The sequence below is a fragment of the Penicillium cosmopolitanum genome (assembly GCF_028827165.1).
Source record: "Penicillium cosmopolitanum strain IBT 29677 chromosome Unknown utg000011l:1.0-3548175.0:1.0-3550911.0, whole genome shotgun sequence".
Taxonomy (NCBI): Eukaryota; Fungi; Ascomycota; class Eurotiomycetes; order Eurotiales; family Aspergillaceae; genus Penicillium; species Penicillium cosmopolitanum.
The window spans coordinates 2291837-2308354 of record NW_026622681.1 but is presented as its reverse complement, the minus strand read 5'-3'; the positions used below and the strand labels follow the sequence as shown (position 1 = coordinate 2308354).

Sequence of the window (16518 nt, the reverse complement as noted above, 5' to 3'; positions counted from 1 at the left end):
AAACGCGGGTTTGGGTTGGGTTTTCAATTTCCTTACCCGCCCACGGGCAGCCCACCGCGGGTTTTGGCCTTGATGAACCCGCCCACGGGTTCTTGGCGGGTAGCAGTGCCGCACTCGTATTACAATACTGCGCGCACCCCACCTGGCGGTGAGGGTGCGCGTCACAATTAGAACAATTGTCAGAATTAGAACAAATTCACACAACCAGCCTTCGTGAAGCTATTACCATCCACCATTATGCCGTATCGACCCAAAATTGACGAATCTCGTGTGGCTGAGGCTTGCGAAGCCGCCAGTCTCCTTGAAAACCCGAATTTGTCGCAAATCGCGAGGCAATATGGTGTTTCATATGGGGTATTGCGGGGACGCATCCGCCAGGGTAAACAGCCTCGTACAGCACCAAAACCTGAAAATCGAGCTCTTGATAATACTCAGGAGGAAGCCTTGATTCTGTGGATTGTGGAATTGAACAAATATCATATGCCAGTAACCCCGGCGTTGCTCCATGAGATGGCGCAGCTCTCGTTAGTTCGCGCAGGCTCAGATCATATCTTAGGCGATCGCTGGGCTTATCGCTTTATTAAGCGTTTGCCAGAGGATGTGAAACTATCGCCAGTGAAGCAGAGAACGAAGGAGTATAAGCGTATTAAGGCAGAGGACGCATGGAAGCTCGATGTGTGGTATATGAAGCTGAAAAATGTGATCAAAAAGAATACCCCAGCACGGTTGGTATACAACTTTGACGAATGTGGTTTCCAACCAGGAAAAGGCAAGAATCGAAAAGTGTTAGGGCAGGAAGGAGGGCCTGATCTTGGAGAAAACGAGCATTCAGAGACTATTACTGCTCTAGAGTGTATTGCTGCAGATGGTTGGTTTATGGACCCGTTGTTCGTTTTTAAAGGTACCACCTTCCAAGAAGTTTGGTATGACAACAGCGAGGGCCTTCCACCACGTACACTTACAGCAGTCTCTCCAAATGGCTGGATTTCTGATGAACTACTTCTTGAGTGGCTTGGTCACTTCCAGGAAGCAACAAAAGAGCGAGTAGAACCTAATGAGAAGCGTATTATGATCTTTGATGGTCATAACTCTCATCTTACGGTTGAATTCCTCGAAAAATGTCAGGAATATGAGATTTTACCAATCGCATTTGAGCCTCATACAACTCATATATCTCAGCCTCTTGATGGCAAGCCTTTTTTGGCTTATAAACAGCATTTCAAGGTGGTTAATAATGAGATGTCGTACTTTGCAGGTATGCCGGCTGGTAAATCAGAGTTCTTAAGAGTCATCACCAGAGTACGCGCCCGTACTTTCAACACTCGAATTATCCGAGATTCGTTTACAGAACGTGGTATTTTCCCAGTCAATGGCAAAGATATTGTTAAGAAGCTTCGTATGAAGCTTCCAATAAGTTCTGAGGACCTTGATATCGATACATCTCAGCTACGACTACACGGAGAAGAGCATACACCACCTCCTCCTGAACCTGGATCATCCAGTATTGAGAATTCACCTCCAAAATCAATACAAGCTGCCAAAAGGAATCATCGGAAGCTGGAGAAGCTATTCAGAAAAGAGAGAATATCCCCAAAGCTTCAGCGAGGGTTAAATCGAGTTCTGAAACATCAGGGTGTTATCATAGAACACGCAGCATTAACCAAAGATATTGTTCGTCGTATATCAGCTGCACGTCGTCCTCTACAACGCCAGTTTCACAAGCGACAGGTAAAGCCACTCTCTGGCTCTAATATACTGAGTGTACGTGATGCCAACTACTCAATTAAAGCCAGAAAGGAGAAGGAAGCAACAAAGGTCGCAAAACAAGCTGCAAAACGAATAGGCCACAAGCTCAACCAACCAACAGCAACAGAGGTTTCACAGGCAAAGCAGGCATCATTAGATGCGGAAAAAGCTGCCCGAGAGGGTGGATTACTTTTTTGGTTCGATTCAAATCCAGTGCGTTGAAAAACGTTGTAAATAGTTTCAATTTGTTCTAATTCTGACAATTGTTCTAATTGTGACGCGCACCCTCACCGCCAGGTGGGGTGCGCGCAGTATTGTAATACGAGTGCGGCACTGCTACCCGCGGGTTGCCCAAAATACCCAAAAATATGCATAAATCGTGGATAAACCTGATTAGTCACCTAGTGTAATTTTGGTAATTTATCTCTGTCACGCTTTTGGGTAGATGTTACACTGAAACAATAAACGCTATCGACCTGGAAATATATATTCTCTATATTAAAATCACCGCCCTTACTACTTCACCCACACATCCGAAGGGACCATAGGCCGCATCGATGATTTTATGCAGATTCATCGATTCAGAATCTTTTAAATGAGCTCAAAATTATTATCTGATGATTTAAATCAGTGATTTGGACCTTCTCAGTAGCCTTCCCAAAGTCATATTCATCTCTGGGCGGGTTTTACGCGACTCAGGAATAGATAGATCCAAACGCACGACGCGAGTCAACAAAATCCACAACCAAGCGCTCAAGATGAAAAAAAAAATCCTTTCTAATATGCACGACCTATTCCTTCAGTATAGCGTCTTCTTCCTCGTCATCGCGATCAATACACCAGTCTTTCAGTCCTCTGCTGTCTATTCAGCCGTTATCTGACGCTTTCTTGGACTCTGACATTCAATCCTCTGTAAGAGAATAAGCCCCTCCCATTGGCCTCTGAATGTCGTAAGTCGACCTCTGCGTATACTAAGATGGACTGTAGCCTTTCAGTAGACCCCGCATAACCTACGACAGAACCTCTCGAAGACCTCCAGCGACACTCAGGTGTGTGGGACCTCAACACAGAAAGAAATGGATTGCGTACGAGTTACATCTAGAGAGAGAGTTTCTTGAATGGTGGAATGGAACGGAGTACGGCCAAAAGCTGAACGGAGATGGCCAATCCCGAATTAAATGGTCCACCGAATCGCGTCACGCTGAGGTGTGGAAACACTTTGACCAAGTGGCTGATATTGATTCTGGACGTCCTCGAGTCATCTGCCAGGCTTGCCTTACTGTGCTTGATCATCCACAATATAAAGGAAATGGGACAAGCGCTATGAGTCGACACAAAAAGTCCAATACCTGTCGCAAAGGGAAGAAAAAGGGATTTCATCAGTCACTGATTTCGGATTCGTTGCAGAATCATTTCACGAGGGAACCACCCAATGTCCACAGGGTGACAGCAATCCAGATTGAGGAGCAGTTATTGAAGACAATTACCTGTCTCCGTTTGCCATTTCAGACAGTGGAGAATCCGGTGTTTCAGAGGCTGCTTAGCCTTTTATATTCTGGTCCCGGGGAATTAGAACTCCCGTTAGCCAAAACCCTGCGAAGACGGCTCCGGGATGCAGTTACCCATCAGCAGGACTTACAGTTACAAGATCTGCCTGACGATGCTAAGGTTTCCCTCGCTTTGGATTGTTGGACTAGTCCGTTCCAGCAGGCATTTATGGCCATCACGGTTTATTTCATTGATAAAGATTGGAACTATAGGGAAATGCTCCTTGGATTTGAGCCGCTGCACGGTCCTCACACAGGAAATAACCTAAGTGATGTGTTGCACCAGCTACTGGAGGAACGCAAGCTCCTGGATCGTATTTTTAGCGTTACTACAGATAACGCTACCAACAACGACACCATGATACGAGCTTTGCAAGAAAGACTGATCTCCACCGGCGCAATTAGCTCCAGAGAATCAATAGTCCGGGTTCCCTGTATGGCTCATGTGATCCAGCTTTGCTTGAAACAGCTCTTGGGTCATATTAGGGCAGCCCCTAAGAACAAAGAAGTAAGAACCTTTTGGTCCGACACTCAAGCAAATGGGTTGAAAGATTCGGCCAACCAGGGAGACGTGGCTCATACTCTGACAAAGGTGAGCCAAGATATTCATGTTTGTTTGTCAATATAACCGGAGCGCTTATGAAAGTAGATTCGATCCTTTGCGGTCTTTGTCAACGCAAGCCCACAACGACGAGATGCTTTCCTATGCCTCCAATCAGGTGGTGCCCGGCTGTTTCCGTTACATGACGTTCAGATACGCTGGAATTCAACATTTTTGATGCTTCGCCGAGCACGTCGGCTAAGAAGTGTAATCGATAAATATTGCCGCGATCATGAATACTCGCAGTTCAAGGTTACTGATGTTGAATGGAGGCAAATTGACTACCTGGTTCATTTGACCAAACCGTTCTTTCAGTTCACTATGGCTCTGATGAAGACCAGAGATGTTACAATCCATAGTGTGTTCCTTGTGTACAGAAAACTACTCGAGCATATTGAACGGTCAAATCGAAAACTGAAGAGAAAAGCAACACCCTGGAAAAAAGACATGTACGGCGCGTTGCTTGTTGCGAGGCAGAAGTTGAGAGAGTATTATGAAAAGACTTACCGCGATTACGGTTTTCTCTATGGCACCGGAACGTTACTCGCTCCTCAGTATAAGTTGAGTGCTTTCGATGATAGAGAGTACTCCACTTGCCACGAAGATACGTCAAAAAGGTACTGTGAATATTTGAGAGCATCTTTCACACAATATCAGCAGCAGAACCCTGAGTTGCTATTCCGTACGGTGCAACGGTCTTCTACTTCGCATAGCACGGAGCTTGATCGGCTTCTTGAGCCACCTGATGCAAATATGTTCCACGAAGGGGTAGAATATGACGAAGTGGATCAGTATCTTAGAGAAGGTACGAGCAATTGACACACTATACTGGAACGACTGACTAACCCTGCATAGCGAATGTCCCCGTATCGCCGCGACTTTATTGGAAAGAGCACGAGCGCGAGTTCCCAGTGCTCTCTCGGCTTGCACGAGATTTGCTTTCAGTCCCGGCCACCGGTGCGGGTGTAGAAAGGCTTTTCAATAGTGCACGAGATATTTGTCATTATCGTCGAGGATCTCTTCATGAGGGGACCATTCAGGATTTGATGATGTACATGTGCTCAGAAAAGCTCACTCTAGAGGGGCAGCAATTGATCTGTTTGGAGAAACCGTTGGAGAGCGACAGTCAGGAGGCAGTCGAAGAGGATGAAGCGTTGAGAGCAATTGAGGAGGATGCAGCGCCGATCAGCGAGGATGAGGAAATTGAAGAGAGCGAGAATTTGGAGGGTATTTTTGAGTCGGAGGAGCTATGTCAAGTGGAGTGTACGCTGGTAGAGACTGACCGGACCTCTATACACAGCCAGACTCCTGACCTTGAACAAGAGGAAGAGAGTATGGAGGAGGACGATGAGTCAGATTTACTTCCACCTCAAATTACGCAATTGAGTGGTGACAGGGGCCAGAAGAGATCTTCTGGTCGGGTAACAATGCCCTCGAGCAGACTGCGAGGTTATGAACTATACTAGTCCTTGTAATCAGCCAATTTTATTGTTTGTTTTAAGCACATCATACTCTTCCAAATATATTCAGTCATAGACCAGCAGTTACACAGTCGGTACCATTAGATAATCGAAAGTTACTGCATAATCTAATGTAAAATGCTATGTCAACCTTTTTTGCTTTTTTGGGTAATCGCGGGTACCCATTTGGGTCTTGGGTTGGGTTCCCCATATGACAACCCGCCCACGGGTTTGCTGACTAAGACCCAACCCGGCCCATGGGCTGGGTTTTCGCGGGCGGGTTTGGGCAATGGGCGGGTTTTGGCGAGGCCTACTTCTACCTGGTTACTGCTGCACTTTCCTCATCCCTTCCTCGTATAATTTTCAAGGATTTATAGTGGATTATATATTGATCTAGGCATTCAAAGTTGAGGGCTATTATTCAGTACTTTTCGAAATAATCTATACCAGCTCACTCTTTTGACTTAAATTTGGGGAAAAAAAAGTCCGAGGTGAGCCAAGCCGATTTAGGTCACCGCATTGAAGTTACGGCAGAATGCCAAGCAAAGGCTAGCCGAACCAGTAAATCCCCCGCCAAGACGACAGCGAACTGCAAGTCCCATCGGACACATTTAAGCGAGGCATCGCTGGCAGCCTTTAATTTGGTACCATACACCTAGGTATCTACTATCTCTCAAATCTCATATTTCCTTAACCCTGGGGCGTTCTATCGGAAATCTTCCTAGGTTGGAAGCATGGCGTCGGAGCTTTTCCACGACAACTCATGGACGACACCATGGCAATCACCCGAGTTCCCCCCCCGAGGAACTCCCCCATGAGAGAAGAAAAAGATTTCAAACAAAACCGGGATGGGGATCGGGTTGGAATGGCCATCTTCCTCGATTTTTCCAGTTTCACTCGAGGGGCAGCTTCGGTTGGCCGTGGGGCTTTGTTATCTATCGCACAAGCTTTGAAGCTACATCTGACCAGGACTGGGCTGCTGTGATTGCAAAGATTGATCGGTACTGCTACACCTCAATGGGTCCCCTTCCGAAAGGATTCGAGCGTCCGTTCCCACCCCAGCCAAATATTCGTGAACTTGTTTGCGAGGGCTATCGAAATGTGATTGTCGAGGATCCAAAGCTAGAATTTGCCTCGATTGAAACCATTCGCAAACGACATATTGAATGGGCCGAGGGACAGGGCTACTCCCGTCATATTGGCAGACCTCGATTTGACTATTGCCTTGTTCTGGATGACCGCTCTATACGGTCGATTTTGGCAAGTTCAGAGCCAAAGAGTAATGCATCTGATTCTGGTTTAGTCGGATACGTTAATGTGATCGACTGTGACTTTGACCCAGAAGATCCTGAAAATGAATGCTCGGAGTTCTATGATGGGTCACTAAGAATTTGCTTAAGCGATATTTTCTCCTTTGCTCTATCTTGTGAAGATCTCCAGACAGGCGAACAACAATGGGGAGACTGGGGAATGGAAAATCCCGGAAACGTTATCTATACAGATGGACATTCATCGCTTATTGAGAAGCAAGATGTGTTTCTCTGTCCATCTGATTACAACATCTTTTCCCGCATACTAGAACCTAAATTGCCAAGAAACCCAAACATCACCGAGTCTGAGTATCGTGAACGGCAGAGTTCTATCACAATAGAAAGTCAAGCCGCCTGATTCATGTTCATGTTTCATTTGAACCAGAGAAGAATGAACCTATTTGATCACAGATTTTGTATTTCGAACTATTCATGGATCGATTGGAACAACCTAGAGGGGTTGGTATTTTTTGCTGAGAGAATTTCCAAATAAATTAGCTAATTGAGGTCTTGAAGCTCGAGATCATCCATGTAAATCTCCCCGACGTGGCTCTCCAGCTCTGTAAGAGCATCGCGGACCGCACGAGCCCGGTCATTCCACTCAACACTGGCCCCTGGATCTTGGGTCCATCTAGTGTGCATTTCCTCAATCGCTTCGTTGACAAAAACGTGGCCTGTAGCTACCATTTGATTTTTCCTGGATTTGAAAAAGCGGTCCCAACAGTCTGCGAGGTCAATATCCTTTCCTTTCTGGTCTTTGTAAGCCTTTGAAGCGCGGCTCAGCTCGGTACGAATTCCATCATTGACCATTTTGAAGCGTTTCAAAACTTTAGGCATATTTTGATAATTATAAACCGAAATTGTCTAGCGAGTGGTAGTCAGTGAGGTAGTCCTCGGTTGTCGTTAGATGATGCCCTGTTGCCACATACCTGTCGGATTACAGTTAATGCCTGACGCGGGTTATCATCCTGAACCAGCTTTGACCAGGAGCCTGGGCGTCCTGGAGCATCGTTCAAATTCCAAAGCTAAAGGGAAGTGTATGTTAATATTTCATGATGATCAGTTTGGATTTGACGGAAAGAAGTCACACTTACATCACCTTTGATCGCATTGATACTTTGTTTAAGCAACCGGAATACTTCCTTATTTGATTTGCTTCCAAATTGTTCCATCACACGATCAACTGGCTTCTTGAGATTTTGACTGCTTCCTGGTGTCCGAGGTGCGTTTTCAATGACATCCTGGGTGAAGAAATCAAGGAAGAAATTGCAGTCAATACCACAATTTCCCTCTGCAACAGCCCATGACATAAAAATACCCATCAACTTAATTTCAATGAGATGCTCCGCTATGAGATAGCTTGATCAGTATCAGATTTTCCTTTCAGTCTTCCGTTGAGCACTTACTATTGACTTCTGGACTGCTATTTCCCGGTCCAGGAGCGCGATCCTCCGTGGTAGCTTCCCTTTCCTCGACTTCGGTATTCGTGCAACTCTCCGAGTTTACCAGACCAACGGCCTCTCGAACTTGAACAGATGTCGCGGGCCACTCACTTGATCCAGGATATGCGAATCGAGTGTACTTTATCTTCTTCTTTTCGCTACCATCTTTATCTACGCAATCAGCTGATTCCTGCTTTGCTTTGGCTCGTTTCCCCAAAAGCTTAAGCACGTTGTTCTGGCAAATGGGATACATGTTAGCACAGTGAAGAGATTGAGGGAGTCATTCGTTGCACACCTTTTCCGTCCAGATGTCCTGACGGCGTTTGAGATCTAAATCGCTCTCGTCCTGATCACACATACCATCTCCGTATTCACACAGATCCAATGTGCAGAAGATGGTGTCTTTGGAATCCGCAATCATATTATCATAACCTTGAGGGAGTTGCAAGATGCGCCTTGCAGTATCCTCGTAGCCCTGTTGATAGAATTCCGGATACGTATCATTGGATGTTATCCATGGAAGCATGAACTTGGTACTAAGATGTTCAAACGGGTTAGAGACCATATTCCAGATGTTGACAAGGCGATTATAGTGGCTTGTTCGACCGCTCAAATTCAAGTAGCCAGCAAAGATCGCAGCTAGCTTGACAACCAAAGAATGCTTTGCGACAATCTCACAAAGATCTTCACGCTTTTCGAGACCGCCACTTCGCTTTTTCAGATGAAGCTCACATACGGCATTCGTAAGCCAATTGCTAAGCTCATCTTCGAACTTTTGCAAATCATCCGATAGATGCTCTGTCTCCGTGTAGTCGGTACCATCACAGCAGTATGAGCTCGCTCCACTACTGAGACATCTACCAGAGCTGCTCGACGCTACTCGCATCTGACCATCGGGACAGCCGTTCCAGCAACGGTTGTCGGTGACTGGATGGACCAGGTCACTGCCATCGTGCCAGTCGCAGTTTTCAAACTTCTTGTTCTTTTTCGAAGTATCACAGCAGTAGTCGCGGCCCCCATTGTAGCACACGGAGGCTCCAGTGCCCCATGCTGAATTGACCAGTACGGTGTCCTTTGCACCGGAGCACGTTCCAGATGCGCAGGTAGGCCACTCAGACCATTCGCAAGTGTTGTACAGAGCCATGCTGGCCAATTCATTTCCATCATCGTCCGTGGGAGAGCAGCAAGCCGACTGATACTGCTGAGGCAGAGAAAAATCACATCCCTCTGTGATTGAACCAATCTCAAGCATTCCATCTTCGCATCCAGCTTTGCATTTGCCCTTATTATAACCATACCAGCCACATTTTGGCAGTGGAGATGTTGGTGGACAACAGAACGACGAGTAGCCAAGACCGCCGCAAAAAGTGGAGTCCATCATTGGCTCACTGTCGTATTTCTTCCATTTATCTGCTCGCGTGATCATTGACCACCCAGCCGGACAGGGCTGTGCACAATCTGTCCAGCGACATTGGCTATGATCGGTCCGCTCAATCACGGTGTCATTATCGATCTTGTCGAATTGCATAGATACTTGTCTGTTCGAAACCTTTGCCAAATCCCGAGAGAAGTCAGCCGTGGGCGTGTCGTGGCTGATAGCCCAGACCATTATGCCACCGAGACATTGCTCACGAGCAAAATCTGCCTTCAGGCCCAGGGTATCTTTATCGTCCATAGAAACCCACTGGTCATCCCAAGTGACGACCTTGACCGTTGCCTCCTTATACAGTTAAGGCTTTAGTTTCCTCTCGTTGATGATGTCCATGATCTCGTTGTTGAGTAAGATACCGGTTTCATGGCTGCATTTTCCGGCAAGACCTCCAGATGCATATTCGCATCCAGGCTCGACGCACCCCCCAATTGTTGTGTAAGTACGGCCATAAAATGCGAGACCCATCACCACCTGATCAGGTTTCACATCATTGCGCCAAAGAAGATCCATCCCTTGTTTGATCTCTGTAAGATTGGTATGCGCATTGAGGAATGAACCTGTCCATGTATTTCCTTCGTCCCAAGTACCGTGCATGTCATAGGACATGATGTTGAAGAACGAGACATGTTTTGCAAGGTTTTTCAAGTCAAAATGTTGAAGATACCAATATGATGCAGGGAGAGTGATTGAAAGGGTATTTCGCCCTGCTGTTCCATCCAAGGCATTCTTCAGGTTTTTCATAAAAGTCGGAAAGTTTTTGTAGTCTTCGGGCTTTCCGCTTCGGTCGGTTGCTTCGGGATATTCCCAGTCCAGATCAACTCCGTCAAAATCATGGACTGACAAGAAATTGGTCAAAGAGTCGAAGAACTTTCGAGGTTTAGATATTTCCAAGATTCGGTCTTCACTCCGCGGGGATGTTTTGTACAACGCTGAGCTTGATACTCACTTGGCACATTTAACCGTTGGTGAGACTTTGACATTCGCATCTCGTGCAAGCTCTGTTAGACACGTCCCAAGTGGATTCACTCGCCAGCAGCTGGACACAGTTCGTCGCGATGTTATGATGGCGATCTTCGGCCTGAACCATACCATCGATACTCGAGTCGGAGACGATTTCGTACGTGGTATTAGCGGTGGAGAGCGAAAGCGCGTTAGCATTGCAGAGGCATCTCTGACTGGAGCCAAGTTCCAGTGTTGGGACAATTCTACCCGGGGCCTGGACAGCGCCAATGCTATCAATTTCTGCAGCAACCTACGACTCCAGGCAGATATTCTTGATATAACCTCGGCGGTGACCTTATATCAAGCACCACAGTCAGCCTACGATGCAAGTCTTCAATACATATTTCTGTCCTTTCACACCTCTTTGAAGAATTCTAACAGTTACAATGATAGATGTTTGATCGGGTGACATTGTTATATGAAGGCAGACAAATATTCTTTGGTCATATTACCGAGGCAAAAGGCTACTTTGAGAGCCTGGGATTCTTTTGTGAGCTTCTGGTATACCCTGAGCCGACAATGTTCAAAGTCTGACATGCTTTTTAGCTCCACCTAGACAAACAGTCCCTGATTTCCTCACGTCGATGACGAGCGCAGAGGAGCGCAGAGTACGACCCGGGTTTGAAGGATCCGCACCTCGCTCAGCAAATGAGTTTGCCGAAAGATGGAAGTCAAGCGAGCAACGGAAGAAGCTGCTTCTTGAAGTGGCATCATATGAGCAGAAACATCCTACAGAGGTTCGAATGATGGAATATGACAAATCTCGACGTGCTGAACAAGCGAAGCAGCAGCGTGCCATGTCTCCCTACACCATATCATACGCCCAACAAGTTTCCTTGACTCTATGGCGCGCATATAGGAGACTGCTTGCTGATCCCGGATTCACGATAGCTTCCCTCCTTTTCAACGTCATTATGGCGCTGATTTTGGGAAGCATGTTCTACGATCTCAGCCCTGACAGCTCTACCTTCTACTACCGTGGGGGTCTAATATTCTTCTCACTGCTTTTCAATGCGTTCGGGAGCCAGCTTGAAGTAAACGGGCCTAGTCATACTTCCTTATTATCTCATACTTGACTAATTTGATTTCAGGTCTTGACCATCTATGCAGAGCGCCCCGTCGTTGAGAAGCAAAATCGCTACGTCTTCTATCACCAGTCTGCCCAGGCCATCGCAAGCTACCTCACCGACCTGCCCTACAAAATCATCAATATGTTTGTTTTTAATATATTGATTTACTTCATGGCCGGTTTGAAGCGAGAAGCAGGTGCTTTCTTCTTCTTCTGCCTTGCTACGCTTCTCACCACACTGATTTTATCGGCTCTCTTTCGCACCTTGGCTTCTATAACCAGGACCCCTGATCAAGCAATGATACCTACTGCAGTTCTGAGCCTTGGACTGATGATATATACTGGATTTACTACCCCACCGGCATACATGCCGGGGTGGTCGCGTTGGATGGCCTACATCAATCCTCTTTCATATGGCTTTGAGGCTTTGATGGCCAACGAATTCCACGGTCGAGATTTTCCATGCGCAAGCATGGTGCCCAATGGCCCAGAGTATACAAGGCTGCCATCGGCATCGCAGGTATGCTCTGTCGTTGGTTCGGTGGTCGGCTCCACTGTTGTCAATGGAGATGACTATATCGGCAAGTCTTTTAACTACCACGATGTCCATAAATGGAGGTCAGTAAATGCGAAAATATCTCAACAAATATGCCGGCTAACAAGACCATCGGACAGAAATATTGGGATTCTGTTCGCCTTTGTGGCTTTTCTTTTCCCTGCCTACATCTTAGCGGCTGAGTTGGCAAAACCTCCCAAGACGCATGGAGAAATTCTTGTGTTCAGCCGTACCAGGGGTTTTCTCGGCGCAAGAAATATTCAAACCGTGGATTCGGAGAATCAAGAAAGGACACATCCCATTGTCGCAGATAAAGTATCATCTTTGCCTGCGCAGAAAAATATTATTTCTAGAAGGCATGTGTTTCACTGGGAGGATCTTTGCTACGATATCAAAGTCAAAGACGGGACTCGTCGCCTCTTAGACCATGTTGACGGCTGGGTAAAACCAGGAGTGTCGACAATCCTCATGGTATTTTTTATCTGCTACCTGAATGGATCCGAATTTGAATCTAACCACCACTAGGGTGTGTCCGGAGCAGGCAAAACAACCCTTCTAGACGTCCTGGCAAACCGCGTTTCCGTCGGTGTCGTAAGTGGCCAGACCATGGTCAACGGAAAACCCACAGGTCCGTCCTTTCAGCACAAGGTCGGCTATGTTCAACAGCAAGATCTTCACCTGAGCACTATGACAGTCCGCGAAGCTCTGTGTTTCAGTGCCCTCCTTCGACAATCCACGGAAGTACCCAAGTGTGAAAAGCTCGACTATGTGGAATATGTGATCGATACGCTAGAGATGCGAGAGTTCGCGGATGCTGTCATTGGTGTTCCGGGAGAGGGACTCAATGTCGAGCAACGGAAGCGCTTAACGATTGGCGTGGAGCTGGCCGCTCGACCCCAGCTTTTGGTCTTCTTCGACGAACCGACATCGGGCCTGGATTCGCAGACATCATGGGCAATTTCGGAGCTTATCAAAAAGCTGACTAACAGTGGTCAGGCAGTTCTCTGCACTATCCATCAACCGTCTGCTATTCTTTTCGACCAATTTGATCGACTCCTACTCATCGCGCCGGGAGGGAAAACGGCTTATTTTGGTGGTTAGTGGTTTTCCTTTCCCAAAAATGATTCATTGGTTTGCAAGTACTGAAGATATGATATTTAAGATCTTGGCTGCGGTGCCTCGACTCTAATTCAATATCTCGAGAAGAACAATGCCACTCCATGTCCTGCAGGCGCCAATCCCGCTGAGTGGATGTTGCAGGTGATAGAGTCGCATAAGGATGGAACCAATGGACCGAATTGGCACCGGATATGGCTAGACTCTCCCGAGTATCAAGCTGTCAAAGAAGAGCTTCATCATCTGCGAACCCCGCATGGAACAGACCTCACAAATGATGACAGTATCACTGATCAGAACAATTCACAGCACCAAGAATTCGTGGCCTCTTTCTGGTCTCAATTTGGACTAGTACTTCGGCGAACCTGGAGGCACTTGTGGAGATCTCCGACTTATATCTGGTCAAAAACTATATTGATTCTTCTTTCGGCTCGTAAGCCTTTCTCATCGCTCTTCCTGTCATGCACAGGCTACTAATGTTATCTGATATTCTAGTCTCTCTATCTGGGATTCAGCTTCAACGCCGACAATTCGATTCAAGGCCTTCAGAATCAGCTATGGGCTATATTCATGCTACTCGTTGTGTTCATAAACATCCATGAGCAAATAATGCCTATCTTTCTTCCTCAGCGGGCGCTCTACGAGGCACGCGAAGGACCTTCGAAAATTTATAGATGGAAAAGTAAGTCACATTCAAGTTACTAGTAATCACAGTGATACCATTGTGGATCAAATTAATTAGTTTCCTAGCATATTTACTGGCAAACGTTTTTGTCGAGCTTTTCTGGCATACTCTTATGGCTGTTATAATGTACTTTTGCTGGTACTATCCCGTCGGCTTTGTCCAAAATACCACCGCCGATGATCGTGCCATTCGCGGATTTGCCGTTTTCCTTTTCCTATGGGTATACCTTTGGTTTACCAGCACATTTGCCCACTTTGCCATCTTTTGGATCGACCTTTCAGAAACCGCTGGTGTTCTCACTAGTCTTTTTTGGATGTTGTGCATCCTGTTTTGTGGGTCAGTAAAGCCTTTTCAACTTCCGTTTCCTTTCAGCACACTAAGAAGTTAAAAACAGAATTGGTGTACCGCTGGCCGACCTTCCGGCCTTCTGGAAATTCATGTACCGTGTGTCGCCAGCCACATATCTCGTCGGGGGTATAATGTCAAACGCAGTCGCAAACGCGGAAGCAAGTTGTGCTGATCACGCGATCCTCCGAATGGCCTCAATTGGGAATCTTACTTGCAACGAATTCCTCGGTGCATATATCGACGCAGCTGGCGGTCGGGTCCTGAACCCTGCATCGCGGGATATCTGTCAATACTGTCCTTTGGCCACGACGAACGAATTTCTTCAACGATTTCGGATTTCTTACAGCACGAGGTGGCGAGACTTTGGACTGATTTGGGTTTACATTCTTGTTAATATACTCGCAGGTCTTGGGCTTTATTGGGTCTTTAAGGTTCCCAAAGGCAGGAATACTAGCGAGAAGGCTTAGGCATTTTTGGACTGAGCAGACCTATCAGGGCTGATGCTCATACATAACTACTCGGTACTAGCAGAGAGGATAAGCAATGGAAGATAATTAGCCAAGACGATACATTGTCGATTTGAATCTTTCTTCTCTGGAATGACTCTTCGGGATACTCAAGCAATCCTCCACTCTATTCAAAATCAAAGAAAATCACTTGGCCACTGAAGTTTGTTTGCACATGAATTTTCTCCCCCAGATTTAACAGGCGGCCCCTGTAGTCAGCAGCTAACTATCATAAGTAGATTCTTACCACCTCTGCTCAGCCATTCCACCCCCCATCTACATATAGGCTGGATTGAGAAGGTTCAAAATCAAGGGGGACATCTAGCATCTCTGTGGCCAACTTGTAAAAGCCAGTGTCCACCTAGAGGTAATTGTCATTCGCGGAAAATGATAGCGTGCAGTCAGTCACATCGTGCTTGATGACTTGCAGACGAGTTCCAGTCTTAATATTCCAAAGCTCCACATTCAAAACACCCGTAGACAATGCACAGAGCTGATTATCGGGAGAGATTGCCACGAGGGCGATGCTATTCCAGGATTTCAGTCTGTGCTGAAGAGTGCCCGTAGAGACATCGTAAATGTCTGCTCCACCAAACATCCTACCCACCATCACGTTTTTGTTGTCAGGAGAGAAACATGTTGCCAAAATCGGCCCGATCATGCCGCGCTGATCGTTCTCGATCGTTTGAGTACAATTCCACATGTCGGTCTCCCAGAGCTTCAATCTTCCCTTGTTACTGTCGATCTGCGATCCACGATGACGTCTGATCGTTGATATAGCAGGGATCAGTAAAGGTTCCTATTGGGCTTGAAAAGGGAGTGAGCTGTGTCGGACGTTGGTTAATGTAGGAGTACATACTCGTACTGGACTGAGAGCAATTATCGGAGTAAATACCCACCGCATAGTGTATGACATTTCGTCTCATGCATATTGATAGACTCAAGTGAATGATATGATACCGCTCAGCCATTGTGCACCCTTAATATCACTCCAGTAAAACGTTCGTGCATCAGCCGTAAGAACATCAGAAGAAGATATAATGGGCAACGCCATGGGCATCAGGCAAGCCCCTCGGAAGGGATCGACGGGATTTAGTTTCCCATTCGATCCAATGTCAGCTCACAGTCCTGGCCAGTGCTATGAGGTGGAGAAGCTGATCCACCCATCAAAAAGCGGTCGGCTGTCGGAGTCAAGTTGACTGTGTTAGTTACCTTAGCCAATAGTAGTTGCTCGATTCGTACGAAATAGAAGTTTCAGATTTCTTCCAAGTTGCTGTTATGTATTTCTCCGACTTGAATCACTTAATTTGTATCACCTGGTCATTGATCCCCGTCTGCCGCAACTACCCCTGATCCACCTCCACCAATCACAACTTAAGATCAACAGCTTTGTGAGGAACATAATGATCATAGCAGTCAGGGTGACAAGAAGGATCCGAATGCCATGTGTCGAAAATTCCTTCCAAATGAACCCATAGCCTTGGAGTCGACCGATTCACAATAGACCATAGTCCTGGAACGGTGCTGTCAGTATCTTAGCATGTTATTTCAGAGCTCGGTGCATAAGACGGATGAAGGTTCCCCCGTGGCCCCCAATGGCCCCTCACAAGTGAACAATTAGACCACCTGGGCACTCTTTCAAATGTACCACAAAGGTGCCCCCATTATCGCGTTCAAAATGGATTATGGGCACCGGAA

At 46.6% G+C, this 16518-nt stretch overlaps 6 protein-coding genes across 6 annotated transcripts; 4 read left to right on the top strand and 2 right to left on the bottom strand.

Moving 5' to 3' along the window:
- Positions 1-237: 237 nt before the first annotated feature.
- N7509_012363 (transposase) lies at positions 238-1968 on the top strand (the record flags this gene model as incomplete). Its single annotated transcript, XM_056637000.1, has 1 exon — positions 238-1968. One exon carries the CDS (start codon positions 238-240, stop codon positions 1966-1968), a length of 1731 nt encoding a protein of 576 aa, XP_056483030.1.
- Positions 1969-2733: 765 nt separating this feature from the next.
- On the top strand, positions 2734-5360 carry N7509_012362 (uncharacterized protein; the record flags this gene model as incomplete). The annotated part of the gene is made up of 3 exons (XM_056636999.1): positions 2734-3885; positions 3943-4699; positions 4750-5360. Coding segments are annotated over 3 exons (2520 nt in total), but the record flags the coding sequence as incomplete, so codon positions are not given.
- A 757-nt stretch (positions 5361-6117) lies between these two features.
- On the top strand, positions 6118-7022 carry N7509_012361 (uncharacterized protein; the record flags this gene model as incomplete). Its single annotated transcript, XM_056636998.1, has 2 exons — positions 6118-6267; positions 6324-7022. 2 exons carry the CDS (start codon positions 6118-6120, stop codon positions 7020-7022), a joined length of 849 nt encoding a protein of 282 aa, XP_056483028.1.
- Positions 7023-7162: 140 nt separating this feature from the next.
- Positions 7163-10524, bottom strand: N7509_012360 (CAZyme family GH18; the record flags this gene model as incomplete). The annotated part of the gene is made up of 7 exons (XM_056636997.1): positions 7163-7528; positions 7594-7689; positions 7759-8012; positions 8071-8341; positions 8402-9826; positions 9956-10374; positions 10485-10524. The coding sequence occupies 7 exons, from the start codon at positions 10522-10524 to the stop codon at positions 7163-7165; spliced, it is 2871 nt and encodes a 956-aa protein (XP_056483027.1).
- Positions 10302-14781, top strand: N7509_012359 (uncharacterized protein; the record flags this gene model as incomplete). Its single annotated transcript, XM_056636996.1, has 10 exons — positions 10302-10829; positions 10934-11030; positions 11087-11574; positions 11632-12227; positions 12285-12636; positions 12691-13261; positions 13328-13632; positions 13777-13963; positions 14032-14302; positions 14361-14781. Coding segments are annotated over 10 exons (3816 nt in total), but the record flags the coding sequence as incomplete, so codon positions are not given.
- A 400-nt stretch (positions 14782-15181) lies between these two features.
- On the bottom strand, positions 15182-15724 carry N7509_012358 (WD40 repeat domain-containing protein; the record flags this gene model as incomplete). Its single annotated transcript, XM_056636995.1, has 2 exons — positions 15182-15584; positions 15720-15724. The coding sequence occupies 2 exons, from the start codon at positions 15722-15724 to the stop codon at positions 15182-15184; spliced, it is 408 nt and encodes a 135-aa protein (XP_056483025.1).
- Between the last annotated feature and the right edge of the window lie 794 nt (positions 15725-16518).